The 24,123-nt window shown below is 40.2% G+C and overlaps 1 protein-coding gene across 8 annotated transcripts in view; it reads left to right on the top strand.

The window, feature by feature from the left end:
• Positions 1-24,123, top strand: part of LOC149182086 (uncharacterized) — a 511,265-nt gene that overhangs the window by 306,477 nt on the left and 180,665 nt on the right. For 5 of the 8 annotated variants that reach the window (XM_089416746.1, XM_089416743.1, XM_089416747.1 and 2 more), the window contains exons 17-19: positions 8,156-8,226; positions 8,456-8,575; positions 8,868-8,956. In XM_089416746.1, coding sequence (XP_089272872.1) covers positions 8,156-8,226; positions 8,456-8,575; positions 8,868-8,956 — 280 coding nt within the window. Of the gene's footprint in view, positions 1-8,155; positions 8,227-8,455; positions 8,598-8,867; positions 8,957-24,123 lie in introns of all 8 variants that reach the window. The other 3 variants (XR_016257052.1, XR_016257051.1, XM_089416748.1) reach the window with 1 other exon arrangement.

The following is a 24,123-nucleotide window of genomic DNA, read 5'->3' as shown; positions in this document are numbered from 1 at the left end:
CCCATAGCACTGCAACTCAGTTACTGAGAAGTAAGTAACTGATCTCCCAACTCTGATATCTCTGTCAATTCTACCACTCCTCTTTGGGGCTCCCGTAGCAAGGTATAATCCAAGAGGTTGGGTACCTTAAGGATCCTGCCCCTCATCGCCTGTAGTCCGTCTGACTACAGCTTGATGTCTCCCCACTTCCTCTCACGAGGCGAATGAACACTCATGGCACAGTCATCATCTGTCTCCACTTCTTTCTCTGCCCTTGCTGGTGCAGCCTTGGTCTCAGAAGCCTCTCCCTTGCTCTTCTTCCTCGGACACTGGCTCGCATAATGAACCAATTGCCCATAGTTGAAGCATTTGACCTTGGAGAGGTCCTTCTTTTGTTTCTCTTGCTTTCCCTCAAAAGCTAGGGCAGCATCCTCCTCTTCCTCCTTGATTATGACCCCCTTGTCACTACTTCCTGTCTTGGTTAGCCTTCTAATCTCTTCCTGACAAAGAGCCGCCCATAGTTCATCCCAATCTGGAAGGGTCAATCTGCCCAGTATGCTCTGGACAAATACCTCCCAGTCCTTTGAGTCTGCGTTCAATGCGGTCCTCACCATTAATCCCTGATCCGACATGGCCCCTATGGAAGTCAACTGATTCCGGATTTCCTTCAATCAACCAAGGAAGATGTAGATCTATTCTCCTTTCTGCATCTAATATTACCTTCGCTGATTTTCTAGTAGCATCCTCCTCTACACGGAAGTATAGTGATATAATTTCATCAGGGCCTCCCACATCGCATTTGTCATGTCCTTTTCAGCGATATGTGGTACTACATGTTCCTTGACCCTGTCAAGGATGATGCTCTTGGCCATCGCGATTGCCTCCTCGTACTTATCGTTCTCAATCAGGTCAACTGCGATCGCTATCATTTTCAAGGCAAAGTCCTTGAGACGATTTTTGTCTAGAACAGACAAGAACCTAGCCTTTTAGACTATGAAGTTTGAGGCTCCGTCCAGTCCTGATCTCTTACCTCTTTCACTACCATCTCGTTGCTCCTCTTTCGACTCTTTTGAGTCTCTCTACTTCCCTCCTGGAAATTCTCGATGTGACTCCCTCTGAGCCTCGATTTCCCTCCTGGAAACCCCTCTGCCAATGTCGAGATGCCCCCACTCTTATCGTTAGTGCAGCTGCACAACTGATTTGATTTCTTGGCTAGAAATCCTCGGTAGCAACTCCCTCCTCCTCGGTCTTGTCCTGTTAGGTACTGTTCTGACCACAGTACCCCACTAGCTTCACTCCACAACTTCTCCACAGCTTCCTATGCCCCATCAAACTAAAGGTTAGAGCATCTAGACTCTGCACAATCCCGACACTAGCAAAATCTGCACCTCCTGGTCACGGGCATCAATCCTTCCTGACTGAGAAAGATGACCGAGCATTGCGTAGGTCAGATCTGCTCCTTTCTACCACTACGCCGATCCTTCTCCCAGCTCAAACTTGATGATGCAGGCACTGCATCACCCCTTCCTTGCTGCTTTTCTGCTAGGAACAACTTCTGTCACTCGAGATAGCTGTTTTTGCTGCTTTGCTCGACCGATGCCCTTAGTTCTCCTGTGATCTGCAACCACCCTCTGATACCTTGTTGGAATTTCTAAGTCTAACTGTTAGAAATGCTTCCTGTACTTTCTGATTTATTTCTTCCTACTTGTTCTGTTAATTAACAAGTTATTTACCATGTAAATACTGAACATAAATACAAGTACATTCTCAACACATACAGATCATCAACTGAAGGAAAGACAAGCACACAAGTGAACGTCGTTATTTTTGGACTCATGTCCCCAGAAAAATCCAATGAGGAAAAGCCGGTGCAGCTATCTGAGGATTTTATTATTAAGCAGTTACAGAATGCAATCTGGGTGCCAGAAATGGCTCACCCAACAGCGAATGCCCTTGGTAGTAGTACCTCTTAGTTAGAGACAGATATTAGCCCCAATCTGCCCCACGAAATCTCCCAATGTCAACCTCTAGGGTCTGCGTCAGCCTCCCTAGCCTAGCGTCAGCCTCTGGAGCCTCTGCGTCTCCCACGTTGGACCTCCTCAGGCTCTGCGCAACTCTTGGTTGCCTCTGCATGGCCTCTGGCTGCTTTTGTGTGGCCTCTAGCTGGCTCTACGTCAACCCTCTCCTGGCTTCTGTGTTGATGCTCCCGGTATTATCTCTGCCTCTCTGCTACTGCATTCACTGCCCCTCAACTGCAACTCTGATCACTCCTTCGATTTCCTCAGCAAGCCCTGCCCTAGAAAATCGAATTCTTGACCAAGTCGGTGTGTTCTCCAAGTGACCCTCAAGCCTCCTCTTATACTTTTCTCGTTAACAATTCAATGACCGAGATTAAGTCCCTAATCAACAGCTAAGATTAGATCTAGCTTGATCCATGACTTTTGGACCATTCTAACTCAGTTTTATATTAATTCACATTAATATTTTAAAAATATTAATTATTTTAATATCTTCCAAACTGGTTAGATTTTGCCCAAACCATTTATGGGTTTTGGAGATCTCATGTGCTTTAGCCTCTCCACCAATTTTCGTGGCTAGAGCACATCCGGTGCTACCCCAAATAAACATAGGATATGCCCAAATTCCTGTGGGCAGAAGCATGCAACACGACAGTTTATGTCCAAAACAGGACTCTGCACAGGGCATTGGGCAAAATCACTCCAGAAAATGTCTTCACCGGGAAGACACCTGAAGTTAGTCATTTCAGGATATTTGGGAGTTTGGCATATTGCTGTATACCTGAAGAAAAAAGAAAGAAATTAGATCAAATTGCTGAGAAAGGATATCTTGTGGGATATAGCGAGAATGCTAAGGCATATGGAGTCTATCTTCTAGGGAGTAGAAAGGTAGTAATTCGGTGGGATGTAAAGTTCATGGAAGACAAAGCTTTTAGGAAATCCCGAGAAATGCCTTCCAAAGAGCAATCAAAAGATGATCCGTTGGTCCAACCACTTCGACTAGCAGAAACTTGTACCAGCAATTCTCCTAAAGGCAAAGATTCAAAGCAGGAGGAATCTCAGGAAGACGAAGAGCTGATAGATGTACCCACTATGAGTGTAAAAACAAGCCGGGAACTGTGATAGATTCTACGAGATGCAAAGGACTTCATTGGTGCACCTAGGAATGATAAAAGGGAGCAAAGACAGCCAGACAGATACCAGGCCCTAGTAGCTTAGATTGGGGAACCTTCTAGTTTTCAGGAGGCCATTCAACATCAAGTATGGGTAAATGCTATGGTGGAGGAATACAGTTCTATCAATGATGCCTGGGAAGTGGTACCTAGGCCTTAGGACAGGGCAGTGGTAGGTTTGAGATGGATCTACAAAGTCAAATATGCTGCAGACAACAGTGTGGAGAAATACAAAGCCAGGTATACTTCTATTAGAACCGTGATATCCCTTGCAGCACAGATGGGGTGGGAGATTCACGAGATGGATGTCAAGACGACATTCTCAAACAGGGTGATAGAAGAGGAAGTATACATTGAATAGGTAGAGGGTTTTGAGACGCATGAGAAGAAATCTCATGTATGCAAATTAAAGAAAGCCTTGTATGGGCTTAAACAGGCACCTAGAGCATGGTACAGTCGAATTGATGGCTACTTGCAGAAGATGGGGTTCGTCAAGAGTGATGCAGATCGTAATCTCTACTACCTTGTCGTAAAGAATGAGCCTCTAATCCTGGTATTATATGTGGATGATCTTTTCCTGACAGGATCATCCAGGCTCATCAAAGACTGCAAGAACCTAGCCACAAAATTCGACATGAAGGATTTGGAACAGATGCATTATTTCCGGGGGTTGGAAGTTTGGCAACAGAAGGGTGAGATCTTCCTTGGACAAGGGAGATATGCTACAAAGACCTTGAAGAGATTTAGGTGCAGGACTGTAGACCTATGGCTACTCCAATGATCACCAACTAGAAGAAGATTGATGCATCAAAAGACAAAGACGTCAATCCCACCTTGTACATGCAGCTTATAGGGTCCCTGATGTATCTGATCAATACCAGGCCAGACATTTGTTACGTTGTCAACACCCTCAATCAGTTTATTGTGGAACCCAAGAGGGCGCACTGGGCTACAGCAAACATGTTCTCATTTATATACAAGTAATAGTCAAGCATGGACTGTTGTACACCCAAGGCAATGACATCAGGTTGAGTGGATTCACTGACGCAGATTGGGTTGGAAGTTCAGTAGATCAGAAAAGTACAACTGGGTATTGTTTTAACATTGGATCAAGAATGATCTCCTGGTGTAGTAGAAAACAGAGATTCGTGGCTCTGAGCTCAGCTGAAGCAGAATATATGGCAGCTAGCACAGCTTCGTGCGAAGCCATATGGCTTAGGAAATTGCTTGTGAATCTATTCAAGAGAAGGATGGAAGCGACCAGAATTTTGTTGGATAATTAGAGTTGCATCAAGCACTTTGAAAATACAGTATTTCATGATCGGTCGAAGCACATTGATATCAGGTGTCACTTTTTCAGAGACTGTGTCCAACGAGGGGCAGTACAGTTGAAGTACACTCATACAGGGGAACAGGTGGCAGACATCCTCGTGAAGGCTCTAGGAAGAACAAAGTTTGTTTATTTTAGGGAGAAGATGGGAATGCTGAAGAATCCATTTCAATAGGAGAAATGGATAGGTATTAGGAGTTGCAGTGCAACAATTAGCAGTGGTAGTGCTATGATGCAGCATGTTGAGAGGGATCTGTAGTATAGATGTAGCAGTGGCAGTGGCAGTGTCATGGGCAGTAGTACAGGAAGCAACGGTGCAATGGATGTGGGGTAGCAGGCCAAGTATCAGCATAGAGGACTGATGTGGAGGATCAGGGTGATGCTTCTATGGTGAAGCATTGCTAGAGCACATTCCTTGCTAAGAGGGAGTGTTGAAATTTGGTGGAGAAGCTAAGGCACATGAGATCTCCAAGACCCAGAAATCGTTTGGAGAAATTCCACCCGGATGAGGAGTTATTAAAATAATTAATATTTTTAATGTGTTCTTAAGTCTAAACTTAGGAAAATTAAAATATTAATGGGTATTAATAAAGATAAGAGTGAGAAGCTCCTAAGAGACAAGGATCAAGTCTATTTTAATTTTATCCATTGATTAGAGACTTAATCTCTGTTGTTGATTTATCAACAGGAAAAGTATAAGAGAAGACTTGAGGATCATTTGGAGACATGTTGACAGATACTCAATATCTCAAGGAAAATCGATTCTCAAAGAGAAGGAGATCGAGTTCAAAGGGAGAGTTGTAGGGTGGGGGAAGAGGAGGGCATCAACAACAGTCAATGACTGAGGAGGAAGTGACGCAGGGACATTGAGAGACAACGTAGAGGGAGACACAGTCTAGGGGAGACACAACCCTCACGCGGGCTGATGCATAGGGACGCAGAGCCACGCAAAGTGATGCAGAAGTGGGAGAAGGGTCTCGAAGGGGTCAAAAAGCTTCCAGGGGAAAGTCTTAGGTGTTTTTTCTTAGTTTCTCTGTAAAAGCGATTGTTGCTGAAGATTAATAAAACCCTCATCTGCTGCACCAATTTTCCCACATTGGGTTTTTCCAGGGACAATTGTCCAAAAACAACTGTGTTGATGTGATTGGTTCTTGTGTATGTATTTTCTCTGTGTAATTATGTGATACCTGCAGTAGAATTTATTTTAATATCTACTAAAGGGATTTCATAAATAACTTGTTGTGAAGAATAAGTAGGTGAAATAAATCAGTATCTGCAACAAAATTTCAAGTTAGAAATTTTCACATCTTGACCTTTAACAAGTTTAGTGGGTCTAATCTCTAAATCATACTCTTGGATCTTTGTGACCCCCTAGCTCACGTCCCTAAGCAATCAATTTGATTTAATATGTCTTTAATAGTTGAATGTGACACAAAAGCTATAACTTTAGAATACCCCACATACATCCTGGAATGCTTAAGAGACTTAATCAAGGCATAAGCTTGCTTTTCCATGGTACTATAATTTAATTCAGAGTTCTGAAGTGATCTACTCATAAATGCAATTGGCCGCTTATGACCTTCCTTGTATTTCTAAAGCAATACACCCGTTATAGTATCTTTTGAAGCAAAAGAAAAAATTATGAACTCCTTAGAATAATTGGGGCTAATGAAAACAGGAGCTTTAATGATAGAATCCGTGATTTCTTGAAAAGCCTTTTTTCATTCATCTTTCCATACAAATTTGGCATCCTTGAAAAGACTTTGAATAGGTTTAACAATTTCTGCATAGTTTGGAATAAATCTCCTAAGAAAGTTGATCTTTCCTAGGAATGATTGAAGGGACCTAAGATTATGATGCTAGGGGATCTTCTGAATTGCCTCAACTCTCTCGGGGTCAATCTTGATCCCATCCTTAGAAATGATGTGACCAAGTAACTCACCTTTAGTTACTTCAAACAAAGACTTAGCAGGGTTCAAGGATATTCCAAACTCTCTACACCTGTTAAAAATATGCCTAAGATGATTTATATGACTAATAACATCCTTAGAAAAAAACGTAAGATCATCTTGATATATTTCAATGATTTTACCAATTAATCCTTTGAAATCATAGTCCATAGCCCGCTGAAAAGTGGCTCCAACGTTAGTTAATCCAAAAGGCATTCTAATATATTCAAATGTTCCCCATGGTGTGGTGAAAGTTGTCTTATGATGATCTTCTTTCTTCACCCATACTTGATTATAACCAGAAAAACCATCTATCAATGACATCATTCCTGGACCTGTTACTCTTTGTAGCATGGTCTCCATGTGAGGCAATGGGTAATTATACTTTTTACATGTTAGATTAAGGTTTCTAAAATCCACACAATGTCTGATTGATCCATTTTTCTTTCTAACAATCACCAAGCTAGAACACCATAAAGAATGCCTAGTTTGCGTAATAATACCAGCTGCAGGCATCTTTTGAAGTTTTTTATGCACCAATGGGGTTAACTTAGGATTTATCTGCCTAAGTTTTTGACAAAAGGGTTTATCATTTTCATCTTTTAAAGGGATAGTTTGCTCCATAACATCTTCCTTATAACCCTTCAACTCATCATAAAAAAATGCTAAAATGTATCTATATTCATGAGTAAATCAATTAATTTTTTCCTTTCTTCCTCACTAGTACCTTTTCCAATTTTAATAATCTTCGGGTCACTAGAGGTACCAATATTTACTTCAATGAATTCCCCTGGATCTATCTTATTCTCTTCTTTCCTCTTTATGGCATTGTGCCTATCAAAGAGTTGCTCGAAAGCTACAATATTCCTAGGAGTAGGATTTGTTATATCTTCATGATTATCAGATCCTTCCTCCTTACAATTAACCTTAAAATCTTCAAATTCATCCAAATTATTAAGAAAGCGAATCACATGTCTTTCATCATCAAATACTTGCCAATGCTCAATATTATCAGGTACCGAAGGCCTAAAGATAATTTCCATTTTAACTTTATCATTTACCATATCATCAGACATTTGCAAAGTGGATGCAGCAACTGCAAGTTGATCAGCCTGACTATTATCTTCTCTGGGGACAGTCTCAATATTAATAGCATCAAACAGTTCCATAGTGTCCCATATTGCATTCTGGTACTTCCTTAATCTTTCATTTTTACAAGCAAATTTATTCTTAACCTGCATAATGACAAGATCTGAATCTCCCTTGATACTAAGCAATTTAACTTTCAAATCTTTTGGCACTTCAAGACCTAACAACATGTCTTCATATTCGGCAACATTGTTAGTAGCTTCAAACTCCAATCTATAGGCAAATTTGAAAATATGACCAAGGGGAGATTTCAATACTACTCCAACACCTTACCATGCTTAGAAAATGCAAGTTGGGGCTGTAACAAGTGAAAACACTTGGAAGTTTAAATCTAAAATATATCTTGAATCATACATCATGACAGTACACCTTTCTATCATGTTGAGTATGTTTCGTTAATTCTCTTGATTTTATATGGTTTTGTGTGAACAAATTGATCTTTTTGCTCTGTACTAATCTTTCATATTTGCTTTGATCCGTTCACATTATTGAATGTGATTGTCACACTTCTTATTGATAGGTATGTATCTGCCTGAGATTATTTTATTTTTGTTGCAGATCCTGCTATGCAAGAACAGATTCAGAGTTATTTTTCTGCAGGGCAAGCAGTATTTGATGTTCAACTTTTGGTGAGTAATTGAGAAAATTGTTAAAACTCCAGAAATATTGAAATGGAAACTAATCTCTGGTCATATTTTTATGCATTGTGGATTCTTTCCTTTTTTCCAGTGCTTGAACTCAGCAATTTCAATTCAAATTTACCATCTTCCTGTTCACACTTCACAGCATTTAGGAATGATGTTTTACAGAAAATGGGTTTTATCCCTTTTTGAAAACCAAAACTTGTTTATCTTGCAGAGTGGGACACTTGACAGTTGGGAATCTGCTACACTATCTATTAAAAGGTTAAATTATGAGATAAGAACTGTCAAACTGAAGAGAGTGGTCCTTAATGAGAAGTATAACCCTGACATGTCTGTATGTTCTCTCTCCCTCTCTGGTGGGTGTGGAGTGGTATACATTTCATGTGTGGCTGTGCATGTATTTGTGTGCACGTGTATGCCACTGCTTATGGTTTTAAGGACTAGTTATTCATCTATAATATGTAAACATATATTGGAGTTTTTGCATATTAGGTGTCTGTCACTATTCATTAGGTAGAATTGCATATAAAGAAATATTTATTTTCTAGCGCTATTTCAGATTAAACAAGTAGAGATAGAAACTTATAAAATACTAAACCATATGTCCTTTTATGTTGAGGCTGCAGATCACAGTCCCTTGTGGACCATCAGCACAATTTGTGATAACAAGCTCTGATGGCAATGAGTGTGTCTTAAGTACGCATGAGGACAATCTGTAAGTACTTTTCTGTATATTTTTGTCAACCAGACAGTACATAGAAACCTTTGATTCTCTTGGAGTTTGTAGTCTTTATTTTTTCAAACATGGAGCATGAGCTCAGATCATTACTGTTGAATGCTGGTCTTGCAACTTTTTACTTGCTGTTGTTGTTTTAAAATTTAATACAAGTGATAAACATCTTGATGTATTTGTTTCTATATTTAGTATTATTGTAAAAAGTTAAAAATTGATTTGGGTACCTAAAGCTAAAATTGGAACCAAAAGAAAAATAGGACTTAGCTTTAGTTGTGACATTAAGCTAAACATTACACCTTGTAAAAATCATTAATAAAAATCATCCACCTGTAGAACTTAATTTTCTTTTCTGCATGTTACCACTCAAACTAGCAGGGGTCCTAAAAGGGGATCCTTGAAGAGCTACGACTAGGCTATGGGAAACAAATGGAGCAATAGCCTACTGTCACCTCGAATAATGCTCTCTACTCTTTACCGACTTTTACCAATGGGAGGAGACCCATTATGATGAAGATCACTAAATGGATTGACCAATGATAGAGTGAGGGGTGATCCTAGAAGCCTATTCACAAGAGGCTCAAATATGTGGCTTGCTTGTTTTGGAGGCAAGGTTTAAAACTCTCAAGGAAGGACTTAAGGTGACTTTCGAGGTTTAGGTTTAAGGTATGTATCTTATAATGGAGGTTCCTAAGCCTTGAAATTCTTGTGAAAGCTTGGATTCCCAGTGATCCTTGAAGAATTACCCTTAATAGTGTACGGGACCACACGGGACCAAGTGGACCCGGGGGTAGGTCAAACGGGTAGAGTTTAGCAACCAATGATATGCTTGACCTATTCTAGAGGGGAAGAGGGACCAAAGGCATAATTTTTAATGAAAGACACTGTGAGGGTCCCAATGAGGCTTTTAGCCTAGGGAAACCAAGGGCAAAATTCAATCTCGAGGCCAGGGCTTGGGATATCTCAAAATCCCACCGTAGGAATTTCTTCAAAATTGGAGGGCACCTAGGAGACATACCAGTGCAGTAGGGGCTAAGAGATTGAACCTTTTTGATGGGTGGTTTGCAAGATAAATGATGCCCTAGGAGACGTAATGGACTAAGCCTAGAAAAGGAGAGGGAGTTGGATGAGAAAGTTTTAAGATGATCACCTTTGGGTGGACCAATGCCTAATCATTTGGGGAGAAATGGAGTCGGGTAGAATTATGACTATGGACCTTCAAATTTTCTAGGTCGATGATGCCTTAAAGACAACTTTGCTTGGCACTAGGGCAACATCAAAAGCAACTTCAAAGACTTTATACTTCATTTTGCAAGATAAGTGGCTTCTTAAGATGAATATCAGTAATGAAACATCCCTAGGAACATTCATTCATTATAGATGGCCCATACATGAAGCATTCACTATCCATAAACAAAATTTCCGCAACTCCGCATAAGAGATGTAGGAAATAAGCCATAGTATAGCGAAATCCTAGCAACAATGTAGTGATAAAATTAGAAAGAAAGAATAGCATTAAAATGTACTTACATATATAAGAGTATATCCAACCATCCAAAAACATGGCATCAAGAAGCTCCAAGACATATGAAAATTAGCCAAACATCAAAATTCATTCCATGCTCCAAAAATTCGTCCTCCAAGAAGGATAGCAAAAATCTCTAAATAGATACATGTTCCAAATCCACATGATGATGCGAAAATGAATCCTCATCACTTCTATTTATACACTTCTAATGAGTTTGATTTAGCTACTTGGGGCTACATTAGCCCCTAAAATAAAATAATGTGCAAAACAACTAACTTTTGGTGACAAACTCAACAAACTAGCCCATAAACAGAAGAATGAGCCTCTCAAGGGGTTGAATGATCAATAATACATGTTGTTGGGACTTCTGAAAAGATTGATGAAGTACATAAATGCCACAATGATAAATAGGACTGCCAAAAGTAGTGAACAAGGGGTTGGCCCCTTGTTCTCCAAATAATAAACTTGTGGTACTTCCAATGGGTGTGAGGGCACACAAGTAACCTCATGGTTCTCCATGTAGGTTGGAGATGCCTGTAGACCATCTGTACCGACTCAGATGACGGTGTAAGTGATGCCACGTCAACATACATGTCCTGGGTCATCTGCCAAGTGCATGGTACAACTGCGCGGTGGACTAGGAATGGTGAACCAAGTGCATCTTCCTCGTCCAATAGGTAAATCTCGAGCAATCTGTGAACATCTCTGGGGATCCATGGAGTGTTGTCTACTGCTGGGAGGGCCATGGCTGTCAACACACACCCTACATGTGCCAATGTAGCCCTCTGGAAGGTTAGGACCCCGTATAGGGAGACCAAACCCAAAATGGAAACCATCTGCAATCCTGCATAAGATCCAATGTGTCCTCTAGCCTTCCAGTACAACAAGTCATCAAAGGAAATCGAGTTAAAGAGCTTATAAACCATGGACAATAGGTGGGCACTTCATAATTGCATGCCCTTTCATGGTGGGCTTTGGCATGTGCTAATGTCTCCAAGCTCTAAATGGGATTAACCAAGTACCCTATTAGGTGGTTTCTACCATAGTTTTAAAAAACAGCCATTTAGTTGGTCCGTTCCATTGCCCTCCGGAGTGACTCGGTACAAAAAACGGCTCGGTTGGCTGAGTCAGCCATGACTTGGCCAACTCGGCCGTTTCCTGTACTGACTCGGCCGAGTCACAAACAACCCGTAACCCACTAAAACAACGATTTAACATTATTTTAATGAAATTTTAACTTCAAAGTGTTTTATGAATTAGCTAAATGTTATTTGGGGTCGATTTCCCCCTCTCAAACCCTATTTAAGACACTCAAATGCTCTCTACTATTGATATGTTATTCAAATTTCATGGTAATGTTAAATTCTTAAAGTAAAAGTGACATTCTCCTTAATCTTCATTTTCATCCTTTTACTAACATTACCATGAAATGACTCAGGATGTTTGAGAGTGGTTTCGGCCTCATTGGATTTCATATGGAGAAAGTAGAATTTTAGATTTCATTCAAAGTCCAACAGACTTATCAGTTTTTCAGGATTTCAGGATTGGAGGATTGCAATGTTTCCATTGAATTTTGTCATGTATTAGGGTATGGAACTCGTATTTAATCAAGAGCACCAATCCCTCTATGTACCTTGATGTTAGTGACATTGGTCGTCGAACTCCTCTGGGATTCGCTCCCAAACCAGGAGCTTCTGAAAATGTCGCTCCCGCTCCCGTTTTCGCTCCTGCTACCACGTAACACAAAGAAGAGAAACCGTTTGGATCAAAAACGGTTAAATGATCTAGTTTATGTCCAATACAACCTTCGCCTCAGATGAAACCATTTGCTGAACAAAAGACCTGATTCAGATCCCATTGTGTTGGAAGACACTGGTCCAACATCAAATTGGGTAGTGGAGAGTCGTCCAACAGAGTTTGATCCTGATGAGGATCTTGATTTAGATTTAGATATCGAGACATCAGTTGAACTTGAACATGTTGTTTAGTTGAATGCAGATCCTAATCCACCAGCCTCAGTCTCACAGCTAGCAAGGACTCTAGTTGTAGGTGCTTCCTCTGCTCAGCCACGACAGAAGCGCAACCGCATATCTACTCTATCTCAGCTTGCATCTGCTGCAGTTGGACAGCCTGCTAGTGGTACCACTTCTACAGCTGCAGTTGGAGATGATGATGATGATGAGGAGCCATGGGGCCCCCTGTCTGACTCTGATGATGATCCAGAGATTGATCGACATGATCTTGGCTCCTCTGGCAGTAGCTACTAGCCAGTCGTTGTAGTACTAGTACTGGAGTCTGGTCACAATTTACTTTTGTTGTAGAGGCCATTTCTAGCCTCCTTGGTTATGTGTTTTTTGTTTTGAGTCTTTGATCATGTATGACAGTTGACTATGTATTGTCATTGGGTACCATTTTCATATAATGGATTGGTTCATGAGCCTACTTTGATCATATGTTGTCTTCCATCTATATTATAATGCTGTGTGTTTGGAAACATGAATGAAAATCTTTAAAATTATGTTTAAAATCTTTAAAATTATGTATTTTTTTATTAAAAAATAAATATTTAATGTATTTTTTACAACGATCGATTCATTGAAATCGACCCGGCCGAGTCATTACCATTTCGGAGTCGGAGTCGGAGTTGATCCTCGGCCGAGTCATTACCATTTCGGAGTCGGAGTCGGAGTTGATCCTCGGCCGAGTCGGAGTCGGAGTCGGAGTTTTAAAACTATGGTTTCTACCTTTAGAGGGGATAGTATGTCTAAGGTACATCCTTCAAAGGGTGGTGGAATGTGATAAAGAGATGAATGGATTAAGGAATGAAAGGGGCATCCTTGGACCACATGCTGGGGTACAAGGGTATCTAATAAAAGGGAAGCCCAAACTTGGGTATATAATGTATAGGAGGGAGAAATCGTGGTACATGAGGTGCCCCGGCCTTTATTTTTCCACCCTTCTTTATATTCCTTTTTCCTTTTATGATTTTTCTTTGGTTAACTGCTCGGGGCTCAAGGGATAAGAACATGGTGTGTAAGGTATAGTAGTGGATACCCCCTTTAAGGTAGGGCGGTTCATTGCCCACTAGGGGTTGGAACAATCATGGGTTTTTGAATGATAAAAGAGGCTCATCTAGGGCCTATAGGAACTAGGGTGATGGCCATGAGAATGGGGTAGAGCTCATGCATTGGCTTTTTCCCACTTGCTAAATGTGTTTGTCCTGGCCACCTTTTGCATTTTGTGGTACATTTTCCTGTTGAATGTGGCCAATTATGCTTTTACTTGCTTTTTAGTTGCATCAACCTCTAGGGCATCATGCTAGGCTCGATCTAAGGTGTGGGCAAGGGGAGGGGTAAAGCTAACCCAATCTAGACCTAGGTGGGATAAATGATGAACGAGGGAGTGATATAGTGGATGAGGGAGCTTGACCAAGCAACCAAAATCAAGGTTTCCCATGTAGTACCATTCCCAAAGCCCAAAGGTTAGTAAAAGAGATCCCAGGGGACTAGGGTCCAAGGTTAACATCCAAGAGAGGTCTGGGGGACAAGAGCACATACCTATCCCACTCTTTCCGCTGAATCTCCCCATTAATCCATGTCCATAAGTATCCATGATAAGCAAACTACAATACTCAATTACCAAATGACAAGGTATACCTTTAGCTTCGGGAGGCCCACCTTCAGACATGCGATCATGACAGATGGGTGAGGGACGACACGACTAGCTCAAGTGGCGGAGAAATGACACCACGAGCTAGTTGGTGGTTGCTGGGTACCAACTAAGGACCATCTCGGGAAAAAAATTCTCCTAGGGATATCACCCACAAAATGGTGGGTAACACTGCATAGAACCATAATCATAGGTTTTATTTTGTTGTAATAGTTTGTAAATCATGTATGAGGATTGTGAAGAATAGGAGCTTGAAGTAATATGAAAATGATGTATATACAAGGAACTGTATAGAAACATTATGAATGACATAAGAAAGGTGCTTAAATGGATCTTTTGCACTAGTTTGTTTCTTTGTACTGCTAGAGTAGAAAAATAATCGTGTAACTTCCAGAGGTTGGTGTCAGAGATGGGATGGAAAATATATTTTTTGTTTGTTGATCTTTCTAGTACTAGGGTATGGTCCCTGTTACCCCTTATTTCAGCAGGGGTACATATATGCATATTTTCATTTTTGGCAACTCCATTTTAATCCTGGAGATCGCAAGCCTTGTAGGCCTTGTGGTATTATCTATTATGGTGTCCTAGGCCTAATATTGTTGGACATGCCTAGTCTGCTTAGACTTCACTGTTAGGCCTTATTACCACTCTTTGTAGTACATTGTTGAAGATCTTATACAACCCATTGTGGTTGGCACACACGAGATAGAGGCCCATTGTTATCTCTGGTTAAGCCCCCACTCATTAACCCCAGCCCCTACCAAAAGGGCTATGGGAGGCTTCTCGTGAATTAATTGCAATAAAATTCCTCTAGAACAAATGTAGAGTAATGGAGTCAAATAGCTGAAGTGGACGACTTTTTGTTGGTTTGCTAGCTTAATATGTAAAGTTGCAATGAAAATGTTCTAAACCAACAAACAAGTCCACTAAATACTTACAAGACATATCATGCATGTAGTTTGATTTAATGTACACACGATATATTAACCAAATATATAATTTATTTCTATAATTTCTCACCCAGTTAGAGTAGTTATTGTATAAAATTGGTTGTTCATTGTTTTAACACACCTGTGATCTTTGCAAACATAATATTAAACAAGTTGTTGAATGGTGTTGTCATTGATGCCAACATTCGTTAATGAATGCTCTTAATATTTGTATGGATTTCATTAGTTGGAAGCTCCAATTGAAGGATGGTTGGAAACCCTAGCTCTAGGGTTTAGATTCCTTGGGTGATATACATACGCCACACTTGTTGGAGGTTTTTGAGGAAGCAGATCCTTGAATTTTCCTTGGAGATCCTTGCCATTGGATACTCCTCGTCGAGTTGATTCCAGTGATATGTGACATGCCATGAGAGCCCTAACAGTTTGAGAATTATGCTTGATTAAAGCTTGTGCCCCGATATTGTGGTCAAAAACCCCAAATCAATTTGATGATATGTAACTTCTCTTTGGCTAAAATAAATCTCAGAATTATAAGGTCCTTTTTCATGAATTAAATTAAAAGTTTAATCAATGGCGAAGAACTCTTGTGAAAGGTTTCGAAAATTAAGTGCACGTTGCCACACCAATTTTTTTTGAATTTGAATTTTACTTTAATTTCTCTACTAAAATAATGAAGCAGATTCCCCAAATAAAATCATCTCAAAACTATATAATAAACACCCTATCTCCATCACCCTACCTATGTTACAAATGAGGTTTCCAAGAGTTATATCCTTCCATAGTTGACTGTCATACTTCGACCATTTTTCATGCCTTTTCTATGTTGATGTCACTCTTACTGCTGAAACTAGTAGGGGACCTAAGGGAAATCCCTAAAGGGAAAATGTTAGGCCAAGGGAAACAAATGGAGTCTTAGCCCATTGTCACCTCAGCTAAGGCTCCCTTCTATTTACAGACTTTCACTGATGGGAGGAGACCCAATATGGGTGGAGTCACTAATGAAGTATAAGTCAATGGATATCGGTGACCCAAATAACCCTTTCCCAAAATTTCAAGGATAAAGATTGTTTGCTTTGTAGGCAAGGTACTAGGTAATCTAGGGAAAGGAAGAGAGGATTTGAGGGCTAGGTTTATGGGATAAGACCTGTGAAGGAGTTTCCCATTCCCTAAAATCCTTGTTAGAATTGGTATCTCAGATGGTTCTTGAAGAATGGTCTTTCAAAGGAGTGGGACCACACAGGGCCAAGTGGACCCAGTGTAGGGTATGAGGAAGGAGTTTAGCAAACAATGATATTTCTACCCTAGACAAGGTGAAGAAAAGATCAAAGAAATATGATTACTCAAAGATGTGGGTTTGACCCTGGGAAGTACTAGCCTTAGGGATGGCAAGGCAAGTTTTATTCCCGGAGCTAGGGCTTGGCTTTTCTTCCAATTCCACCATCGGAATGTCTTTAAATTTGGAGGAGGGCTAGAGGAAAGGCCAACACAAAAGACCCTAGGAGATCAAATTTTTTCAGCGGCTATGTTGTCGGGAATTTGATGCCCTAGGCACCCCAATGTGGCTAGACTTGGGAGAAGGTGAAAGAATAAGAGTTTTGGTGACCACCCTTGGTAGATTAGTGCCTTAATCGTTGGGAGAATGGAGTCTATGTTGATTATGTGTAAGATTTCTTCGTTCCTGGTGAAGGAGGCCCCAAAATTACTTCACAAACCCTTTAGGTCAAGTGAAAGCAATCTTGTAGGTTTATACTTCAAATTGTTGAGAAATATAGAGCATTCAATGTTAACAATTTCTCTGCTTGATAATTTCTTGTGATATGCTTGTTCTTCTTTTACTTATGATCTTTCACTTTGTTAGCTTATTAGTGTGTTCTTTTCATTAAGACAATTATCAAAATAAATACGAGTGACACAAAATATAGGCTTCTCCAGCCAAAGCCAAAGCCTCTCACCTCTTAAGAGGAAAACCCAATAAAATTCTTCTTCTAGATCTTCAATTGATAAGTACCAAGACCATGACACTGAACCCTTGACTATAGTATCCTTCCAAGACACTTGTCACCCACCTTGATCTGTTCCTTCCTTCTTCGTCTTTTCTCCTAGAGAAACTCGGTCTATCTCATTGTACTGCACCTCTACAGCTTCCCTAGAGAATCTCAATCTCTAGTTCTTCTAGAGAGAACCTCAGCCTCTCTTGCTGCCCCAAAAGAATCTACTTCCCAAACTTCGCATTGCCCAAAAGATTCTGCTGCCTAGACTTCACACTTCCTGAAGATTCTGCTACCCAGACTTTGCACTTGCCAAAAGAATCTTCACTGTCCCCAGTAGATGATGTCCCAGAAGACACTTTGTCCTTTCCTTTTACTGCTCCGTCTTTATCCTTCTTCTAGCATTGTTTCTTCTGCCTTCTTCTTCGCACTTTTCCAGCGAATTCTTGTACGAATTGTTTGTCTCCAAATGAGGCCAAGTAAGGCTCTATATACCCTTTCTTCGTTTCCCTTTAGGCCGGCTTGACAACTGGAGTTTAGGCCGACTTCATCTTGCAGCTTCCTCATAGTTTGTAGGCCGACTAGAAGGGTTTTGGTGACAAGTTCTTGGAGGATACTTTACATAGAAAATATTGACCTTTTGTGAAGTATAACATGACTTCATTTCCCTGACAATGACTCTTTTATGACTAGATGAATAAACCCTGAAGACTCTCAATGGGAGTCTTCACTCAAAAACAAAATCCCTTGCTCATGAAACCCATGAAGCAAGTCAATATAATAATTTCATTTTTCTTATTTACATCTCTTTACATAAAATCCTAATTTTATGTCATTATGAAGACTGAAGCTAGTTACACTTTTTCAACACAAATGCAGAGGAATGGCTTATCAAGGTCAAATTTAACCCCTAGGAGTTTTTGCTCACACTACATGGCCCATACATGGAGAGAACGTTATAATAGAGACAATCCCACAATATTAAGCAATAATTTTTATGCAGCAATTAGCCCTAAAACAACGAAAATCCCATCCAGCATATATGACAAAAGTAACAAGAATAACATCAAAATTTTGTACTTACATCAACATGTAGAAGAGTATATCCAACCATTCACAAATGACAATAGAGAAGCTCCAAGAGAAGATAGACCAATAAGGTTAGTAAAAGAGATCCCATGGGACTAAGGTCCAAGGTTAACATCCAAGAGAGGTCTGGGAGTCAAGAGCACAAACCTAGCCCACTCTTTCCGTTGAATCTCCCCATTAATCCATGTCCATAAGTATCCATGATAAGCAAACTACAATACTCAATTACCAAATGACAAGGTATACCTTTAGCTTTGGGAGGCCCACCTTCAAACATGCAATCATGACAGATGGGTGAGGGACGACACGGCTGGCTCAAGTGCCGGAGAAATGACACCACGAGCTAGTTGGTGGTTGCTGGCTACCAGCTAAGGACCATCTCGGAAAAAAAAATTCTCCTAGGGATATCACCCACAAAATGGTGGGTAACACTTCACAGAACCATAGTCATAGGTTTTATTTTGTTGTAATCGTTTGTACATCCTGTACGAGGATTGTGAAGAATAGGAGCTTGAAGTAATATGAAAATGATGTATATACAAGGAACTGTATAGAAACATTATGAATGACATAAGAAAGGTGCTTAAATGGATCTTTTGCGCTAGTTTCTTTCTTTGTATTTCTAGAGTAGAAAAATAATCGTGTAACTTCCAGAGGTTGGTGTCAGAGATGGGATGGAGAATATATTTTTTGTTTGTTGATCTTTCTAGTACTAGGGTATGGTCCCTGTTACCCCTTATTTCAGCAGGGGTACATATATGCATATTTTCATTTTTGGCAACTCCATTTTAATCCTTGAGATCGCAAGCCTTGTAGGCCTTGTGGTATTATCTATTATGGTGTCCTAGGCCTAATATTGTCGGGCATGCCTGATCTGCTTAGACTTCACTGTTAGGCCTTATTACCACTCTGTGTTGTTGAAGATCTTATACAACCCATTGTGGTTGGCACACACGAGATAGAGGCCCATTGTTATCTCTGCTTAAGCCCCCACTCATTAACCCAAACCCCTACCAAAAGGGCTATGGGAGGTTTCTCGTGAATTAATTCCAATAAAATTCCTCTAGAACAAATGTAGAGTAATGGAGTCAAATAGCTGAAGTGGACGACTTTTTGTTGGTTTGCTAGCTTAATATGTAAAGATGCAATGAAAATGTTCTAAACCAACAAACAAGTCCACTAAATACTTAGAAGACATATCATGCATGTAGTTTGATTTAATGTAGACACGGTATATTAACCAAATATATAATTATTTCTATAATTTCTCACCCAGTTAGAGCGGTTATTGTATAAAATTGGTTTTTCATTGTTTTAACACACCTGTGATCTTTGCAAACATAATATTAAACAAGTTATTGAATGGTGTTGTCATTGTTGCCAACATTCGTTAATGAACGCTCTTAATATTTGTATGGATTTCATTAGTTGGAAGCTCCAATTGAAGGATGGTTGGAAACCCTAGCTCTAGGGTTTGGATTCCTTGGGTGATATACATACGCCACACTTGTTGGAGGTTTTTGAGGAAGCGGATCATTGAATTTTCCTTGGAGATCCTTGCCATTGGATACTCCTCGTCGAGTTGATTCCAGTGATATGTGACATGCCATGAGAGCCCTGACGGTTTGAGAATTATGCTTGATTAAAGCTTGTGCCCCCACATTGTGGTCAAAAACCCCAAATCAAGTTGATGATATGTAACTTCTCTTTAGCTAAAATAAAGCTCAGAATTATAAGGTCCTTTTTCATGAATTAAATTAAAAGTTTAATCAATGGCGAAGAACTCTTGTGAAAGGTTTCAAAAATTAAATGCACGTTGGGACACCAATTTTTTTTTTAAATTTGAATTTGAATTTAATTTCTCTACTAAGATAATGAATCAGATACCCCAAATAAAATCATCTCAAAACTATATAATAAACACCCTATCTCCATCACCCTACCTATGTTACAAATGAGGTTTCCAAGAGTTATATCCTTCCATAGTTGATTGTCATACTTCGACCATTTTTCATACCTTTTCTATGTTGTTGTCACTGTTATTGCTGAAACTAGCAGGGGACCTAAGGGAAATCCTTAAAGGAAAAATGTTAGGCCAAGGGAAACAAATGGAGTCTTAGCCCATTGTCACCTCAGCTAAGGCTCCCTTCTATTTACAGACTTTCACCGATGGGAGGAAACCCAATATGCGTGGAGTCACTAATGAAGGATAAGTCAATGGATATGAGTAACCCAAATAACCCTTTCCCAAAATTTCAAGGATAAAGATTGTTTGCTTTGTAGGCAATGTACTAGGTAATCTAGGGAAAGGAAGAGAGGATTTGAGGGCTACGTTTATGGGATAAGACTTGTGAAGGATTTTCCCAATCCCTAAAATCCTTGTTAGAATTGGTATCTCAGATGGTTCTTGAAGAATGGTCTTTCAAAGGAGTGGGATCACACAGGGCCAAGTGGACCTAGCATAGGGTATGAGGAAGGAGTTTAGCAACCAATGATATTTCTACCCTAGACAAGGTGAAGAAAAGATCAAAGAAATATGATTACTCAAAGATGTGGGTTTGACCCTGGGAAGTGCTAGCCTTGGGGATGGCAAGGCAAGTTTTTGTCTCGGAGCTAGGGCTTGGCTTTTCTCCCAATTCCACCATCGGAATGTCTTCAAATTTGGAGGAGGGCTAGAGGAAAGGCCAGCGCAAAAGACCCTAGGAGATCAAATTTTTTCAGTGGCTATCTTGTCGGGAATTTGATGCCCTAGGCACCCCAATGTGGCTAGACTTGGGAGAAGGTGAAAGAATAAGAGTTTTGGTGACCACCCTTGGTAGATTAGTTCCTTAATCCTTGGGAGAATGGAGTTTATGTTGATTATGTGTAAGATTTCTTCGTTCCTAGTGAAGGAGGCCCCAAGATTACTTCACAAACCCTTTAGGTCAAGTGAAAGCAATCTTGCAAATTTTATACTTCAAATTGTTGAGAAATCTAGAGCATTGAATGTTAACAATTTCTCTGCTTGATAATTTCTTGTGATATGCTTGTTCTTCTTTTACATATGATCTTTCACTTTTTTAGCTTATTAGCGTGTTCTTTTCATCAAGACAATTATCAAAATAAAGACAAGTGACACAAAATATAGGCTTCTCCAGCCAAGGCCAAAACCTCTCACCTCTTAAGAGGAAAACCCAATAAAATTCTTCTTCTAGGTCTTCAATTGATAAGTACCAAGACCATGACACTGAACCCTTGACTATAGTATCGTTCCAAGACACCTGTCACCCACCTTGATCTGTTCCTTCCTTCTTCGTCTTTTCTCCTAGAGAAACTCTATCTCTATCTCGTTGTACTGCACCTCCACAGCTTCCCTAGAGAATCTCGGTCTCTAGTTCTTCTAGAGAGAACCTCAGCCTCTCTTGCTGCCCCAAAAGAATCTGTTTTGCATTTCCCGGGAGATTCTGCTGCCCAGACTTCACACTTCCTGAAGATTCTGCTACCCAAACTTCACACTTGCCAAAAGAATCTTCGTTGTCCCCAGTAGATGATGTCCCAGAAGACACTTTGTCCTTTCCTTTTGATGCTCTGCCTTCATCCTTCTTCTAGAACTGTTTCTTTTGCCTTCTTCTTCGCACTTTTCCAGCGAATTCTTGTACGAATTGTTTGTCTCCAAATGAGGCTGAGTAAGGCTCTATATACCCTTCTTCGTTGCCCTTTAGGCTGGCTTGACAACTGGAGTTTAGGCTGACTTCATCTTGCAGCTTCCTCATAGTTTGTAGGCCGACTAGAAGGGTTTTGGTGACAATTTCCTGGAGGATACTTTACATAGACAATATTGACCTTTTGTGAAGTGTAACATGACTTCATTTACCTGAAAATGACTCTTTTATGACTAGATGAAGAAACCCTAAAGACTCTCAATGGGAGTCTTGACTCAAAAACAAAATTCCTTGCTCAAGAAACCCATGAAGCAAGTCAATATAATAATTTCATTTTTCTTATTTACATCTCTTTACATAAAATCCTAATTTTATGTCATTATGAAGATTGAAGCTAGTTACACTTTTTCAACACAAATGTATAAGAGGAATGGCTTGTCAAGGTCAAATTTAACCCCTAGGAGTTTTAGCTCACACTACATGGCCCATACATGGAGAGAAGGTTATAATAGAGACAATCCCACAATATTAAGCAATAATTTGCATGCAACAATTAGCCCTAAAACAATGAAAATCCCATCCAGCATATATGACAAAAGTAACAAGAATAACATCAAAATTTTGTACTTACATGTAGAAGAGTATATCCAACCATTCTCAAATGACAATACAGAAGCTCCAAGAGAAAATAGACCAAGAAGCATACATTAAAATTCATCCATAAATGCTCTAATTCATCCTCCAGAAAAAAAAGTGCACAATTCTCTAAAGAAGAGAGAGATCCAATCCAAAGCAATGATGATAAATGATTTCACCTCACTTGTATTTATACACATCTTAGGAGTTCGAATTAGCCTCCTTGGCCTACATAAGCCCCAAAAATATAATAATGCGCTAATAATACAACTTTTGGTGACAAGCCCACCAAACTAGCTCAAATGAAAAAGTAAACCTCTCAAGAGGTCAAATAATAATCTTTGCATGTCATAGGGCCCTTTAGGAGGCCTAATGAGGTCCATTGGTGCCACAATGAAGAATATGACCCTCAAAAGTAGTGGACAAGGGGTTGACCCCTTGTAATATCTTGTGGTGCTCCAAATGACATGTGGGGGCACACAAGTGTCCTCATGGGTCTCCAAACATATCAAAATGCCTGTAGGTGGCCTGCAAAGGGTAGGATGATAATGTAGGTGATGCCACATCATTGTACAAGTCCTGGATCATTTGCCAAGTGTATGGTGTAGATCTGAGGCCAGCTGAGCATGATGGATCAGGTGCATCTTCCTCATCTAATAAGTGAACCATGAGCAATCTCTAAATGGTTGTAGAGATCCATGAAGTGCAATCCGTTGTTGTGGAGGCCCATGGCTCTCAACGCTCACCCTTTATGCGCCAATGCAGCCCTCTGGAGGATTAGGACCCCGTATAGGGAGACCAATCCCAAACTGAAATCATCTGCAATTTTGTATAAGATCTAACGCGTCCCTAGCCTCCATTACAACAAATCATTAGAGAAATCAAGTAAATGAGCTTACCTAATCATGGACCACAGTTGGGGACTTCATAATGGTCTGCCTTTCCATAATGGTCTTCGGGATGTGCCAATGTCTCTTAAACTTCTAATGGAGTATCTTTTTAGGTGGTTTCTACCTCTAAAGGGTATAATATAGTCAAGGTACATGCATCAAAGGTGGTGGCAAGTGACAGATAGGTGGATGAAGTAGGGGATGAAAAGGGGCAGCCCCAGGTCACATGATGGGGTACAAGGGTAGCTAATAAGAGGGAAGCCCACTTGGGTTTATGATGTGTAGGAGGGAAGAATCGTGGTACATGAGGTGCCCCGAACTTGATTTTTCCACCCTTCTTTATATGCCTTTTGCATTTTTATGATTTTCATTGATTAAATGCTCGGGGATCAAGGAGTTAGAGCATGATGTGTAAGATATAGCAAAGGAATCCCCTTTTTAAGGTGGGGCAGTTCATCTCTCACCACGGGTTGGGACAATCATGGATTCCTATATGATGAAGAAGGCTCATAGAACCTGTAGGAACCAGGATGATGGCCATGATAATGGGGTAGAGCACCTGAATTGGCTTTTGCCCACATGCTAAATGTTTTTTTCCAGACCATCTTTTGCATTTTGTGGTACTTTTCCTATTGAATGTGGCCATATATGCTTTTAACTTTCTTTCCAGCTGCATCAACCTCCAAGCTTCATTCCAAGCCATGATCCAAGGTGTGGGCAAGGGGAAGCAGCAAGCTAATGCTATGTGGACCCAATGG

The sequence above is a fragment of the Pinus tabuliformis genome, chromosome 3_2, assembly GCF_031772625.1.
Source record: "Pinus tabuliformis cultivar Carrire ecotype Pingquan chromosome 3_2, CPIR1, whole genome shotgun sequence".
In the NCBI taxonomy this organism is placed as follows: Eukaryota; Viridiplantae; Streptophyta; class Pinopsida; order Pinales; family Pinaceae; genus Pinus; species Pinus tabuliformis.
The sequence above is the reverse complement of the archived record's forward strand: the minus strand, read 5'-3'. Positions and strand labels throughout refer to the sequence as shown.